Source organism: Hyperolius riggenbachi, chromosome 10 (assembly GCF_040937935.1).
Source record: "Hyperolius riggenbachi isolate aHypRig1 chromosome 10, aHypRig1.pri, whole genome shotgun sequence".
Taxonomy (NCBI): Eukaryota; Metazoa; Chordata; class Amphibia; order Anura; family Hyperoliidae; genus Hyperolius; species Hyperolius riggenbachi.
In genome coordinates, this window is record NC_090655.1 from 262,434,776 (window position 1) to 262,449,645 (window position 14,870).

The following is a 14,870-nucleotide window of genomic DNA, read 5'->3' on the forward strand; positions in this document are numbered from 1 at the left end:
CTAGAGTTGTTACTTTATCATAGAAATCACGAGAAGTATTTTCCACTACAGTGATTCGATTTGGAAATCGCTAATCGCAAATCGCAATAGGCTTGCTGGAGCGATTTTTACAATGATAATGCAATGCAAATGAAAATCACAAATCGCAATCGCATAACAGAATTAATGAAAAATCGCAATCGCTGGCGTTTGTGATTTGTGATTGCGATTGCTAGTGGAAAAGGGCCCTTAAAGTTGTTATTTCTGTTTCCCCCCCAGTTAGTGCCCCCCTAATATCCCTGGTGTCAGTGGCAGCACCTGAAAATAAGAATAATGTACGTACCTGGCAGGTGACTCCTCTCCTGTCCTCCAGCGCTGCTCCTCGAACTACATTGCATCAGCTCCGGCTGCACACCTCCCGCACTATGCTGACTGGGCTACAGGAAAATGGTGGCCGGAGCCCAGCAATGGAGACACAAATAGACTCCAGTGCTGGGCTTCAGATGCCATTTTCCCATAGCCCTCCTGTCAGACTGCCGCTGATACTCCTGCAGCCGTGCCGGACACCTCCTGCACATCCTGGAGGCCAGATCTACCATTTTCTCGGTGGCCCCTGGGGGACCCCTGACAGCTACCAATGTACCCCCAGGTGTCTGCAGAGCCAGGATCAGAATCGCTGCTATAGACAAATGTGAAAAAACGTTGCTGGAAACAATTTTGTGTTATGTAACAGAATAAATCTTATTAGAATGGAAATCTGATGCATCTCCAAGTATCTCTGTGCTGCAGGGGGGGGGGGAGGGGAGATCTGGAGGGGCTGTACTGTATGTTCATTGTCTTGTTTGTTCTCATTCCTACATCTGCGAGTGTTTGGAATGTGGTTTGCTTCTTTTGTTACTTGCAAAAATCAATATAAAGAAACTTAAAAAAAAAAATGAAGAATGACTCAACTTCATATACAGAATCAGAGAGAGAAGTGGCGCTGTCACTGGTAGCACAAAAAGTACATTATTTTTTTATGATTTTGTATTGCAATCTTTATAGGTATGATAAAACATATCCAACTCAAAGGCTCCAATCTTTCCTGACAGGCCTTCAGCTTCCCAGGTCACCTGCCGAGTCTGTAAACCTGTTAATAGCAACGTTCCACACAGGACTCAACCTCAGTCCTGCACATTACTCCCCCAACAAGCTTGACAAGAGGTGACATATTTACCTACCGTGATCCTGCGCAGGTGCACTAGCAGCTCTTAGTTCGGGCTAGGCGAAATTAGCAGAACCCGATCGTATCTGCTCTACTGTGCAGGCGCAAACGACTCGTGCCTGCGCAGTAGAGCAGATACGATCAGGTTTTGGCTATTTCCTCCTTACACTAATGAAGACCCCCTAGTGCGCCTGCACAGGATTGTGGTAGGTAAATATTTACCTCGCTGCACATTGGAGGGTCCCGGCGCATGAAGGTCGGGCCTGCTTGGATTACTAAGATGGGAGGTTCTGATGTTCAGTCTGCGCTAGCCAGTTACAATGTTTTGCTAAAAGCTATCCATAACTGAGTACTACAACTCTGTAGGTCACTCTGTCCATATCATATTTTATTAGCCAATTTTAATGTTTACTTTTTCAAGTTCTCTTGTGTTTAGTCATTTGTTGTGACTGTTATATGTACTTTCTGGAAACCCCCTCTACTAAGTGGAGCTGTGTTGTAACTTTTAAGTGTGCCTTTTTTACAAACCAATAAAAACCTTTGAAACTAAAATATCGTATATGATTATATTAAGCAAGCAGATTTTTAAAATGCCAGCTATCGGGAAATTGCGGAAGAGTAATTTGAAGTGAAACAGCCTCACCTGACCAGAGTACTCTGTGACCGGCTGTGTGAGGGTTCCCCCACCACAATCTACACAGGGCAGACTCCGCCTTCTCTACTACCAGCTCTAACAGAATCAGGCCACACCCATCACCCCCTCATCTACTACCAGCTCTGCCAGCACCAGGTCACACCCACCACTTCCTCCTCTACTACCAGCACCAGGCCACACCCACCACTTCCTCTTCTACTACCAGCTCTACCAGCACCAGGCCACACCCACCACCTCCTCCTCTACTACCAGGACCAGGCCACACCCACCGCCTACTCTACTACCAGCACCCGGCCACACCTACCACATCCTCCTCTACTACCAGCTGTACGAGCACCAGGCCACACACATTTCCCACTATTGGCTAAGGGGAAGGGATCTTATGGATTCCTGGAAAAATCTTGTGAGACCATTTGAATCATGGGGCCATATCCACCAACAACGGCTAAACAAATGCCACACAATCTATTTCTTTGTTGCTTGGGGTGATAATAACGAGGCATGTTTGGGTAGGTATAACCGCATACAGTTTTGGGTAAAAGGGCTTGATATCTGCCCACAATTAACACAGAATGCCATTCAAGCTCTTTCTTGCCCAATATCCAGTGATCTGTTTGAAGACCCTTCAGATCTGCTAGTGGTGTGGTCCCAAACAGCTGGATTGTGACTGTTGCCAGATAATGTTAATTTAATCCTCAAGTAAAAAAAAATGAATGAGAGGTGGTGGTTACTAATGCTGGGTACACAAGTTGCGATTTCCCGCTCGATCCGCGGGATCGATTCCATTATTTCCAACATGTTCGATCGGATTTCGATCGATACAGCCGTCGATTTTGCATATTAAGTATGCAAAATCAACGGCTGTATCGATCGGAACCCGATCGAACATGTTGGAAATAATCGAATCGATCCAATAGATCCCGCGGATCGAGCGGGAAATCGCAAAGTGTGTACCCAGCATAAGAGCTACCAGCCGCCAGGGCAGTCTCTAGGCTAACTTGCACACAAGTCGAGAGTGCAAAAATGCCCCCCCCCCCGCAGTCTCACAAATGTTATTTGCGGTGTGGCGTTTAGCCCACCCAGTATAGGTAGCCAGGCATAGGTGCCCCCAGTATAGGTAGCCAATTATAAGTGCTCTCAGTATAGGTAGCCAAGTATAGGTGCCCCCAGTATAGGCAGCTAAGCATAAGTGCCCCCAGAAAAAGATAGCCAGGCATAGGTGCCCCCATAATAGGTTAATCAGGTATAGGTGCCCCCAGTATAGGTAAGCCAGGTATAGGTGGACCCAGTATGGGTAGCCAAGTATAGGTGTTTCCAGTATACAGTAGGTAGCCAGGCAGAGGTGCCCCCAGAATAGGTGGTCAGGCTTAGGTGCCCTCAGTATACATAGCCAGGCTTAGGTACCCACAGTATAGGTAGCAAGGCATAGGTGGCCCCAGCATAGGTAGCCAGGCAGAGGTGCCCCCAGAATAGGTGGTCAGGCATAGGTGCCCTCAGTATACATAGCCAGGCTTAGGTACCCACAGTATAGGTAGCAAGGCATAGGTTCCCCCACTATAGGGGGCACCTATGCCTGGCTGTGCTCTGTCTGGGTGGACATCTGCCTCTCTTGCCCCTAGAACCTAAGCTGCCAGCACGCTACCATAGATGTCTAGTGATGTAGCGAACGTCAAATTTTGAGTTTATGAATTTACCACAAATATTTGCAAACCAGTTGTTTGCAGCGGGCTCCATAGCCTTAAATGGTAGGCCAATAGCTGCCTACCTTAGCGGTTATTAGCAAAGCCCTGTATGTGCTAGAAACACCAAATTTGCAGGTATGTTAGAAGAGTATAAACAAGTGGGAAAAAAATTCAAAAAGACTATATATAGTTTTTGAGAAAATCAATTTTAAAGTTTTTGTTCTGAGTGTGGGAAATGTTTCAATGGCCGCTGATTTTAGCGGTTAATAGCAAAGTCCCCGAACATGCTAGAAACATCAAATTTACAGAGTATTTTAAGAATGGCAATAGGAACAAGACAAAAAGTATTTTCAAAAACACCTTATAGTTTTTGAGAAAATAGATGTTAAAGTTAGAGGAAAAAAGTAGCAACGTTACTGCGGTAAAATGACAGATAATGTATAATAAAAGTATTTATTTTACTTTTGTGTATATATGTTCAGTGTGTGGGAAATATATAAATAACTCCCTAGTCTTTTTAACCCCTTGTCCCCCATGCAGGCTGGGATTGCCAGAATGAAGAGCCCCAGCCGCCTGGGGCTTCACACACTGAGCTATACCAGCCCGCATGGCCCTCTCCCCCAGAGCCCTTGTCCAATTCATGGACAAGGGGCTCTTCCTCACATCTAGTGCCCCAGGAGGAGGTAGGGGCAGACGAAATTTCATAGTGGCATCTGGGAGTCCCTTTTAAAGAGGAGCTGTTAGGTATAGGGTCTCAGAGAAAAAAAAACATATATCAGTAGCTAAATATTGGCTGTACTTACATTACATATGCATTTCACTGTCCACATTTGGCTTTCACAGAATTTGTATATAGTCTTTGCAGAGAATGGTGCTCCTGACAGCTCATGGCAGGTTCCATGTTTGTCTGTCTTGTATGAAGCAAATTGTGATGTCATATCCTCCCTCACCCTGCTTCCTGATGGTTTGAATCACAAAAAAGATCCAGATCAAAGATCCTAAATGGTTCATGATCCGGACAACACAGAGGTGCAGTGAATATTAATTAGCCATGTGGCTAGGAACAATACCGGACTGGTGCAGTATACTCTAACTGTCTAACAGAACATGTGCCCTGTGAACAACACTTGATTTTTTAGAGCTGTGAGCTTGGCTGCAAGATACAGGCTGCTGTAACATGAGCCTGTAACTGCTCACTGTGAAAACAGCCTTAGGGCGGGGTAGGGAAATTAAGGGGAGGACCAGGGAGAAGAAGCAGCCCCAGAATGCTAGGCAGTATCATGCGGCCTCCTTAGGAGCTTGGGAATAAACAGGTTTGCTATTAATCCAACAACAAAGTAAGAGAGATTTTTAACTTCAGTATTGCCTTTTTGGCTTCCTTGTAAACTGTTTAACACAGGAGAATAGAGGTTTAAATTTGCTTTTTTAGCCTGACAGTTACTCTTTAAGAAGGGGACCCCCAGATATCAACCCCCTCCCCAGGAGAAATGAGTATAGGGGTACAAAGTACCCCTTACCCATATCCACAAAGGGCGGAATGAAAAAAAAAAAAGTCCCCATGCCAATATCCTCTGATTACCTTGATCGAAGATCTCCGCTGGCCACAGCCACACGCGATGTTTCCCGGCTGCAGCTCTCAGCTGTACTGTATAGTTGAGATCCCTGTCCTGTGCGGAGGCTGCACTGTGGGCTCCCGCTGTCCTCCCCGCCCCCACACCTATCACCCCCACTCATGCTGGCACTTTGTTTCTACTCTCTCCCTTAACATACCCTGCAAATGTGGGGTTTCTAGCACATACAGGGGTTTTGCTATTAAGAGCTAAAATTGACTTTAATGAAAAATGTGAACAGTGAACAGCCCAAGTTCACCATGAACTGTCTGCCGGTGGGATGTTCGCGCCATCTCTACTGATGTCACAGACTGATGCCTGAACAGATGCCAATTCCTGCTGCTTCAGTTCCCCCAGAAACTGGCGGCCAACACAACTGCCACAGTCTCAGGTGCTGCTGCATTGGTGGAATGTTTCCGCTGTTAGTGTCACATGTTTGGGTGGCATTCATGTCATCCTCATCAAGCTGCCATCTATATGTCTCTCATGCACAATACATGGAAGTGTAATAATCTGTTATTACTCAGCAGTGCATTACACAGAGCTCTGTTATTATGGTGTGATGATGCAGCGTGCTGACCATTCATGCTGTGTGACATTTCTCTGCTAGTTACTGTCAGAAGTCTCTGCCATTCATGTTGTCACAAGGCAAACTAGCAATAACACAACATTCTATGAATAAAAGTATTATTAATAATAATCAGTATGGAATGGTATACAACTGTAGATGAAGATGTTGTTCAGTGACAGAGAAAAATGGTAATACTAATAGTATTAGAAGGCAAACTCGTGAGTAAACAGAGGGGCCAGCAGGGTAAAAACAATCGTTACAAGTTTAAAAATATGCTGGGAGGTAGTGGTGGACTTACCTCCAAAAGCAGACTAGATAACTGTCTGACATAAATAAATACTTTATTGGAACCCCAATAGATGCTGTATCTAGCTATGTAGCATCTATTGGGGCACCAATAAAGTATTTATTTATGTCAGACAGTTGTCTAGTCTGCTTTTGGAGGTAAGTCCACCACTACCTCCCAGCATATTTTTAAACTTGTAACGATTGTTTTTACCCTGCTGGCTCCTCTGTTTACTCACGAGTTTACTAGTATTCACCCTTGGTGGAAGGGGGACCCACCCCTACCTTTCTTCCTTTCTACAGAGAGCGACATCTTAATCCTGAGTGAGGACAGGTCTAATCTCCTCACCTGCATCTACAGTGGTTGCCTAAGAGGTGACCCTTGTTTGTGAGTATAAACTTCTCACATTATACTTTACCAACTTACCCTCCGTATACTACACTATATTGGGCTCTCTGTGTCTCCTTATTTTAGTATTAGAATGCAGGTGGTTCCACAGAGGCTGCAGTTAGCCTACTCCCCACAAGATGGCGAAATCACATCTCCCAGGTGGAACGCACAGATAGGAGGAAATAAAGCCAAAGAAAGGAAATGATGTAACAGCAGAAGTTGCAGGAGGTGGAGGGAAAGCACGGCTGGAAGAGGTAATTGTGTGATTGTTGTTATATATTGAGCAGAGCAGAGGTCGGGATGGACATACTTTGTTACAGAGGAGGTCATAGTACTCCTGTCACTATCCTGATCATCCACTTAAAGTAATTGCCATACAAGAGACTTTTATATGACTGCTGTGACTTGTTTGCCAGTTTTTTAGTGCCCCCCCTCCCCCCCACGTGTGCCATAGATTATGGCTGGCATCTCACCTTCCAAGTGATAATTCAGTCACATCACAGAGACAAGAGATGATGTATATGGAATATAGCCATGTCCCCCCAGTGCTGGCATCTCACCTTCCTAGTAATAATTCAGTCACATCACAGAGACAAGAGATGATGTATATGGAATATAGCCATGTCCCCCCAGTGCCGGCATCTCACCTTCCTAGTAATAATTCAGTCACATCACAGAGACAAGAGAAGATGTATATGGAATATAGCCATGTCCCTCCAGTGCCGGCATCTCACCTTCCTAGTAATAATTCAGTCACATCACAGAGATAAGAGAAGATGTATATGGAATATAGCCATGTCCCTCCAGTGCTGGCATCTCACCTTCCTAGTAATAATTCAGTCACATCACAGAGATAAGAGAAGATGTATATGGAATATAGCCATGTCCCTCCAGTGCTGGCATCTCACCTTCCTAGTAATAATTCAGTCACATCACAGAGACAAGAGAAGATGTATATGGAATATAGCCATGTCCCTCCAGTGCTGGCATCTCACCTTCCTAGTAATAATTCAGTCACATCACAGAGATAAGAGAAGATGTATATGGAATATAGCCATGTCCCTCCAGTGCCGGCATGTGAGTATTCCTAGTAATAACTCAGTCACATCACAGAGACAAGAGAAGATGTATATGGAATATAGCCATGTCCCTCCAGTGCCGGCATCTCACCTTCCTAGTAATAACTCACATCACAGAGACAAGAGAAGATGTATATGGAATATAGCCATGTCCCTCCAGTGCCAGCATCTCACCTTCCTAGTAATAACTCACATCACAGAGACAAGAGAAGATGTATATGGAATATAGCCATGTCCCTCCAGTGCTGGCGTCTCACCTTCCTAGTAATAATTCAGTCACATCACAGAGACAAGAGAAGATGTATATGGAATATAGCCATGTCCCTCCAGTGCTGGCATCTCACCTTCCTAGTAATAATTCAGTCACATCACAGAGACAGGAGAAGATGTATATGGAATATAGCCATGTCCCTCCAGTGCCGGCATCTCACCTTCCTAGTAATAATTCAGTCACATCACAGAGACAAGAGAAGATGTATATGGAATATAGCCATGTCCCTCCAGTGCTGGCATCTCACCTCCCTAGTAATAATTCAGTCACATCACAGAGACAAGAGAAGATGTATATGGAATATAGCCATGCCCTTCCAGTGCCGGCATCTCACCTTCCTAGTAATAATTCAGTCACATCACAGAGACAAGAGGAGATGTATATGGAATATAGCCATTTCCCTCCAGTGCTGGCATCTCACCTTCCTAGTAATAATTCAGTCACATCACAGAGACAAGAGAAGATGTATATGTAATATAGCCATGCCCTTCCAGTGCCGGCATCTCACCTTCCTAGTAATAATTCAGTCACATCACAGAGACAAGAGAAGATGTATATGGAATATAGCCATGTCCCTCCAGTGCCGGCATCTCACCTTCCTAGTAATAATTCAGTCACATCACAGAGACAAGAGAAGATGTATATGGAATATAGCCATGTCCCTCCAGTGCCGGCATCTCACCTTCCTAGTAATAATTCAGTCACATCACAGAGACAAGAGAAGATGTATATGGAATATAGCCATGTCCCTCCAGTGCTGGCATCTCACCTTCCTAGTAATAACTCACATAACAGAGACAAGAGAAGATGTATATGGAATATAGCTATATTCCCCTGTGTAGCCTCTTCTGCTCCTAGCATTGCCATATTACTGCGCAGTGTAGCCATGTGCCCTCCACAATATCGCCCCCTCCCGGGTATTGCAGCACCCTACTGAGGTCTCGGGTAATTGTTATTTCTCTTCCCCCTCCACAACAGCTCAGTTAGGAGGTTTTCATATGTGATGTTCTTATGCTAAATGGGAGGGACTGAAGTGGGTAGAGGGGAGGGGGTAAAGATCCCACTGTATAAAGCATTAGGGTGTGTACACATATCCAATTTTAATTGGCCAGTATTTCCACTTCCTTGTAGTATGTGAGCTCTCCTACACATTCTGTTCATAGTATTCAAAATGTGCTAGCCCTTGAGGTGGTAAAATTGGCCAATCAAAACTGGATATGTGTGTTCACCTAGTCTTCCAGATATTGAAACTTGACAAGTAAGATCACCCCTTGAGCTACATTGCTATGTTATGAATGGCTGGAGTGACACAGGTTATATGGCTGAGAGCCGGGTGCTAGTCTAGTGTAGGGGACCCAGTAGGAAACCTCACAGGGAACAGTTATCCAATCACAGCACCTTCTACAGCACAAAGCATTGTGATTGGCTGAATAGTGTGGGCGTAGTTTACTATATATACATGTATACATACCTGAAACCTAGCAGTTCAATAGGGTGCTGTCCACCCAAACAAGTTATCAGTTATATTCTATAAGGTTTATTTCTGAGTCCACTAAACTAGACTAGTGCTGAGAGCTGTCTGATGGAATTTTGTACTGAGGTAATGGGTGAATTTTTATATATATCAAGGTTGTGAGCAGGAATCCATTCACATACATCTCTAAGGAAGGAACTTGCAGGGAGTAGTAAAATTGTATTTTTAGGGTAGTAGGCCTGTATTCCTGAGAATGGTACAAAGCATCTATATGGTAGATTAGGTTAGATTATTACCCCTCAGGGATGGAGACATAGAGAAGAATATAATCTGTGAATAGTGCGGGGTGGAGCTGTGACTGGCTGATCTTGTATGCCATGGAATACTGAGCCCATAAGATCCTCGTGGAGCAGCTACCACCTCCAGCTGGTGCCTCACACGTATGCACACTCTCTGTATTACCTTATCTCTGGATTTCTATTACTTCTTATGCTATAAATCATGCAGCTAAATACATCTGTTATCTGTGTATTTTACACAGGAGGTTTATGTCCCGCAGTGGGAGAGGTTGGAGTCTGCACAAACGTGATGGCTGGTGGGTCACAGCTAGGGGGTGGAGCCAGGTAACAGGGGGCGTGGCTGGTAGGACAGGCAGGGAAGATGGAGGCTGCAGCTGGAGAGGGGTAGGGTGGCCTCTGCTGCTTTGGTACTGGTATTGGCACTGTCTCAGCTGGGAGGTTTGTTGCTACGGCTCTTGGAGGGTTTGGGGTTAGTAGGTGATGGACAGATGGGCTCAGGTATGGTCATGATATGGAGCTGCAGTCCCCTCTGCCTAGTTCATCAGGTGCCAGAGCCATAAGTAATGATAATTTATAGCTAATTAGCTGCAGGCCTCTGCTCCTATCTTCCTCTGTCTCCAGCTGTTCTCTCTTCCCATCCTCATCCATCTACCGCTGCCGGCACTGCTGTAACCTCCCAGGAATGTGTTCATGGAGAGGAGGAGAGAAGCACCAGATGATGAGCAAGGCACACTGGAAGAGAGGACTGTGGTACTGAATGTGCAGGAGACCACAGCTTATGGGATATTATCACCCCCTAGCAAATTATGTGCTTTTCTGTGCTCTGTTTATTACTGCTGATATCTTGCAATCATGTGTTTTTCTTTTCAGAACTGAGATCTGTGCTCAAACAAGAGACATATGTGAGGAGTGATCAGCAGTCTATGGAGGAGGGTGACATGATGAAGACAAATAAAGAGGAGGAAGAAGAGACATATGTGAGGAGTGATCAGCAGTCTATGGAGGAGGGTGACATGATGGGGACAATTAAAGAGGAAGAAGAAGAGACATATATGAGGAGTGATCAGCAGTCTATGGAGGAGGGTGATATGATAAGAACAGTTAAAGAGGAAGAAGAGGTGTGTGTGAGAAGTGATCAGCAGTCTATGGAGGAGTGTGACATGATGAGGACAATTAAATAGGAAGAAGAAGAGATGTTCGTGAGGAGTGATCAGCAGTCTATGGAGGAGGGTGACATGATGAGGAAAATTAAAGAAAAAGAAGAGACATGCGTGAAGAGTGACCAGCAGTCTATTAAGGCGGAGGATGATGATACGATGAGGACAATTAAAGAGGAAAAAGAGACGTATGTGAGGAGTGATCAGCAGTCTATGGAGGAGGAGGACATGGGTACAATAAAAGATGAAGTAGACATGAATGTGAGGAGTGATCAGCAATATTCAGAGAAAAATGACATGATGGGGACAATTAAAGGGGAAGAAGAGACGGAAGTGAGGAGTGATCAGCAGTCTTTGAAGGCGGGTGACATAATGGGGACAATTAAAAATGAAGAAGAAGAGACGTATGTGAGGAGAGATCAGTCTATGGAGGAGGGTGGCATGATGAGGACAAGAAAAGAGGAAGAAGAAGAGACATATGTGAGGAGTGATCAGCAGCCTATGGAGGAGGATGACATGATGAGAGCATCTAAGGAGGAAGACATTGTTACAGGGATGAGCACAGGTAAGTGATAAACATTAGATATTCAAAAGATTTATTGAGTTGACTAAGAAACATGCCCCAGCTGGGCACAGTGTAGATCACACGTTGCCAATATTTGGGGGAGGGACTATAAGAATGTGAGTGATGTTTGGGGGGGAGGGGAGACTGAAGTGAAAATTAGCTAAAATATCCCTCTAGTAAACAACTATGCCAAGTGCAATTATGCTAAAGTAGTATTCACATGAGCAGGAAGTTGCCCGCATACTGCATGAATTCCATGCAGGGAATGAGTAGTGAAATGACAGATCTGGCAAGGGTGATAATTACCACAGCACAAAGTAGGGGAACTGGTGTCATTTGGGGAACTCTTCCTGATCAAAGTGCGGCTCACATCAACAGTAACACAAATGTGAGCAGTAATATGGAAGCCATGTGTATACTGGCTACACAGCTACTATAATAATGCATTATGTCAGGACAGTCAGTAACCATGCAAATAATTCCTTCATTTCTCTAACATTCTAGAAACACTGAATTATACTTGCCTCCACAACAGGTCCACCAGGAGATTACCCCGCTCATCCCTGGAAAAACAGAACAAATTTAAACGCCACCTCCTACTACCTACTTCAGTGTTCTCCTTGTCCCCTGGACAGACAGACGTAATTCCTGGCCTGCCGGGAGGCCAGAGGGTGAGTGATGGGAGTCCTGCTGCCTGCCCGGGTGAACCTGAGTCTGTGGATCCCAGCGGCTACTGAAGAGCGTAGTAGTAAAGAAGAAAGCACTGTGCACCAAAGTGTTTGCTTACAACTTTATTCCAGCAGGATCACATACAGACAGCAATAGCAGAGGGGGTAACTGATGGCCTTACAGCCGTTTTGCGGGATAAGCAGCCCGCTTCCTCAGAGTTTCGCGAAACGGCTGTTAGGCCATCAGTTACCCCTTCTGCTATTACTTTCTTTTTTACTACTATGCTGGAAATCTGCATGAAAGTGGAGACATGTTTAACCACTTGAGGACCGTAGGCTTACACCAGCCTAGTGACCAGGCTATTTTTTTTACCAATTAGGCCACTGCAGCTTTAAGGCCTCGCTGCAGGGCCGTACAACTCCACACACAAGTGATTTCCTCCTCCCCTTTTCTGCCCAGCAACAGAGCATTCTGTTGGTGGGCTCTGATCTCTACTGGGTTGTTTGTTTATTTTTTTTACAAATATTTATTTCCTTTTTTTTATAAATATATCCCTTTTTTTCTTATTTTTATTTCCCTCCCCCCACCAGCCAATCACAGGGATCGGCTCTCATAGACATCAGCCTATGAGAGCCGATCGCTCTCTGTGCCTCCAGAGATCGCAGCGCTGTACCATGTAAATAGACGGCGATCGCCGCTGGGAGACTGATGGCGGAGTGGAGGTCCGTCATTCAAGCAGAGATGCGCGCGATCTACTGCAAAACCCCAATCTACTGCCGCCGCGTTCATGCCTATCGGCGTGATGTGGTCGTTAAGTAGTTAAAGACATGTTGTCTGAATTTCAAGATCAGCTGGCTGAAAAGTTTTTCACTGCCGATGTTCCTTCTGCTTTACCGTCCACCTCTGCGGTATCTCAGCCTATTGAGGCTAGCAGTATTCCTAGAGTATTTCAGGTTCCAAGGGTTTCGGGATCCTCCTTGCAGGAAGTGGAGCCAGCTGGGGGGGTGGGCGGGGAGGGGTCCTCTGGTCAGGAAGATGAGAAACTCAGAAACTCCGCAAAAGGGGAATTTAAATTGCTCCCTGATCAATCAGAGGAATTGTTAAAGGAGTTATCCGGGAAATTTGAATAAAATAAACGCTACTTACCGGGGGCTTCCTCCAGCCCCAAGCTCCCAGGACCTCCCTCGCCGCATCTCCGCCCACAGCCGTTTGCCGGAGCTCCGACCCGGTCCCCGGCGATGACGTCAGAGCGACCTGGAGGTGGGCCGGAGCGGACTGCGCGTGGCGGCGATTGACAGCGCCGATCGTGCAGGCGCAGTACAGAGTGACCTCCAGCGTTTATTTTATTCAAATTTCCCGGATAACTCCTTTAATATGTGTATGCTCTGCATCAAATATTCAGACGGGGTTCCGAAACCCTCTACAGTTGAGGAAGAGATGTTATCGGAACAGATGGCTGCTAAAGAGTTAGTGTTTCCAGTTCATAAATCCATGCATGAATTGATTGAATCTGAATGGAAAGAGCCGGATAAAAAGTTGTTTGTTCATAAATCTTTCAAAAGATGATATACCTTTCACCTCCTGAGCGGTATGTCCGACACTGTGTCAGGCAGGTTTTAACCAGGGCTGTGGAGTCGGTCAAAAAATCCACCGACTCCGACTCCTCAGTTTAGGATTCCACCGACTCTGACTCCGACTCCTCTAATTTGCATATTACAATTTTGTTGATTAAAAGTATGTAACATGAAATTCGTCTCTTAACTGCCAATGCTTAGGAATTTAACAAGACAACTGAAGTGAAAAGGATATGTAGACTACTATATTTATTCCCTTTAGACTAAAACTAGTCCTTGGTAAGAGTACTTGTAAAAGGTACAAACCGGAACAAAGAACACCTATCAGGCCCTAGGCAATGTAAGTGTGGGTACATGTAAGAATGATGTGCAGGTATTCTGCAGGGGAATGAGGAGATTGTAAACAGACAACACCTCTGTGTTCAATGTGCACAGCATTCTCAGTGGATTCCCTGCAGCTCTGTGGGGAGTGCATATGTAGAGTATAGTACTACTGTGTAACAAAGTAAACCTGAGACAGATGAAATTAAAGTTTTATACATAACTGGGGCTTCCTCCAGCCGCCTTCAGGATAATCAGTCCCTCGTTGTCCTCCTCCACCACCTAGATCTTCTGCTATGAGTCCAGGTATTTGAGCCAGTCAGGCGTAGTGCGCATGCACACACTCCGCCGCCAGGAGCATACTACACCTGTGCAGCATTATTGCGCAGGTGCAGAATGTTCCTGGCTGTGGGAGCGGCATGCGGCCGGACAGCGCTGACTGGCTGAATTACCAGGACTCATAGCAGAAGATCCGGGTGGTGGAAGACAGTGAGGGACTGATTAGCCTGAAGGGGGCTGGAGGAAGCCCCAGGTATGTATAAAACTTTACTTTTCACCCATCTCAGTTTCCCTTTAATTTGTAGTCATCAAACCAAATTTTAATAACATATCAAATTATTTGATTTCATCAGCAAAGGGAGTGCATACATTTGCATAAATCAGCATCAATGCAGAATTATTTCCATCTCGTTGACCATCTCTATTAGTGACACAGCTACACATCAGGCTTTATACTTACAGCATAGATGTTATTTAGTGTATATAAGAGATTCCTGTGTACACATCATATATACAGTCACAATCAGATATGTATATCTGACTTTAAAAATACGGGGACTGCTTTATTGAAGCAGCACAAGTAACTAATTTTGATTGGTTTATTTCATTTTTGTAGACTAAGCACAGCTATTACTGTATATATACTGTATATATACATTATTTTTAATGACTATTATCTGAGAAATAGAACATTTTATCATATTTTCTATTTTAATTACAGTTACAAATTCATTAGGAGTCGGAGTCGGTGCATTTTTTTCCGACTCCGACTCCAGGCACCCAAAATTGCCCGACTCCACGACTC

The 14,870-nt window shown here is 44.9% G+C and overlaps 2 protein-coding genes across 3 annotated transcripts in view; both read left to right on the forward strand.

The window, feature by feature from the left end:
- Positions 1-14,870, forward strand: part of LOC137535379 (zinc finger protein 585A-like) — a 133,577-nt gene that overhangs the window by 96,512 nt on the left and 22,195 nt on the right. The gene's annotated exons all lie outside the window — the stretch shown is intronic.
- Positions 6,589-14,870, forward strand: part of LOC137535380 (S-antigen protein-like) — a 28,866-nt gene continuing 20,584 nt past the window's right edge. Inside the window, exons 1-3 of one of the 2 annotated variants that reach the window (XM_068257211.1) lie at positions 6,589-6,631; positions 10,371-11,222; positions 11,758-11,893. In XM_068257211.1, coding sequence (XP_068113312.1) covers positions 10,694-11,222; positions 11,758-11,867 — 639 coding nt within the window. In that variant the 5' untranslated portion in view covers positions 6,589-6,631; positions 10,371-10,693 and the 3' untranslated portion in view covers positions 11,868-11,893. Of the gene's footprint in view, positions 6,632-10,370; positions 11,223-11,757; positions 12,035-14,870 lie in introns of those variants that run through there. The other variant, XM_068257210.1, reaches the window with a different exon arrangement.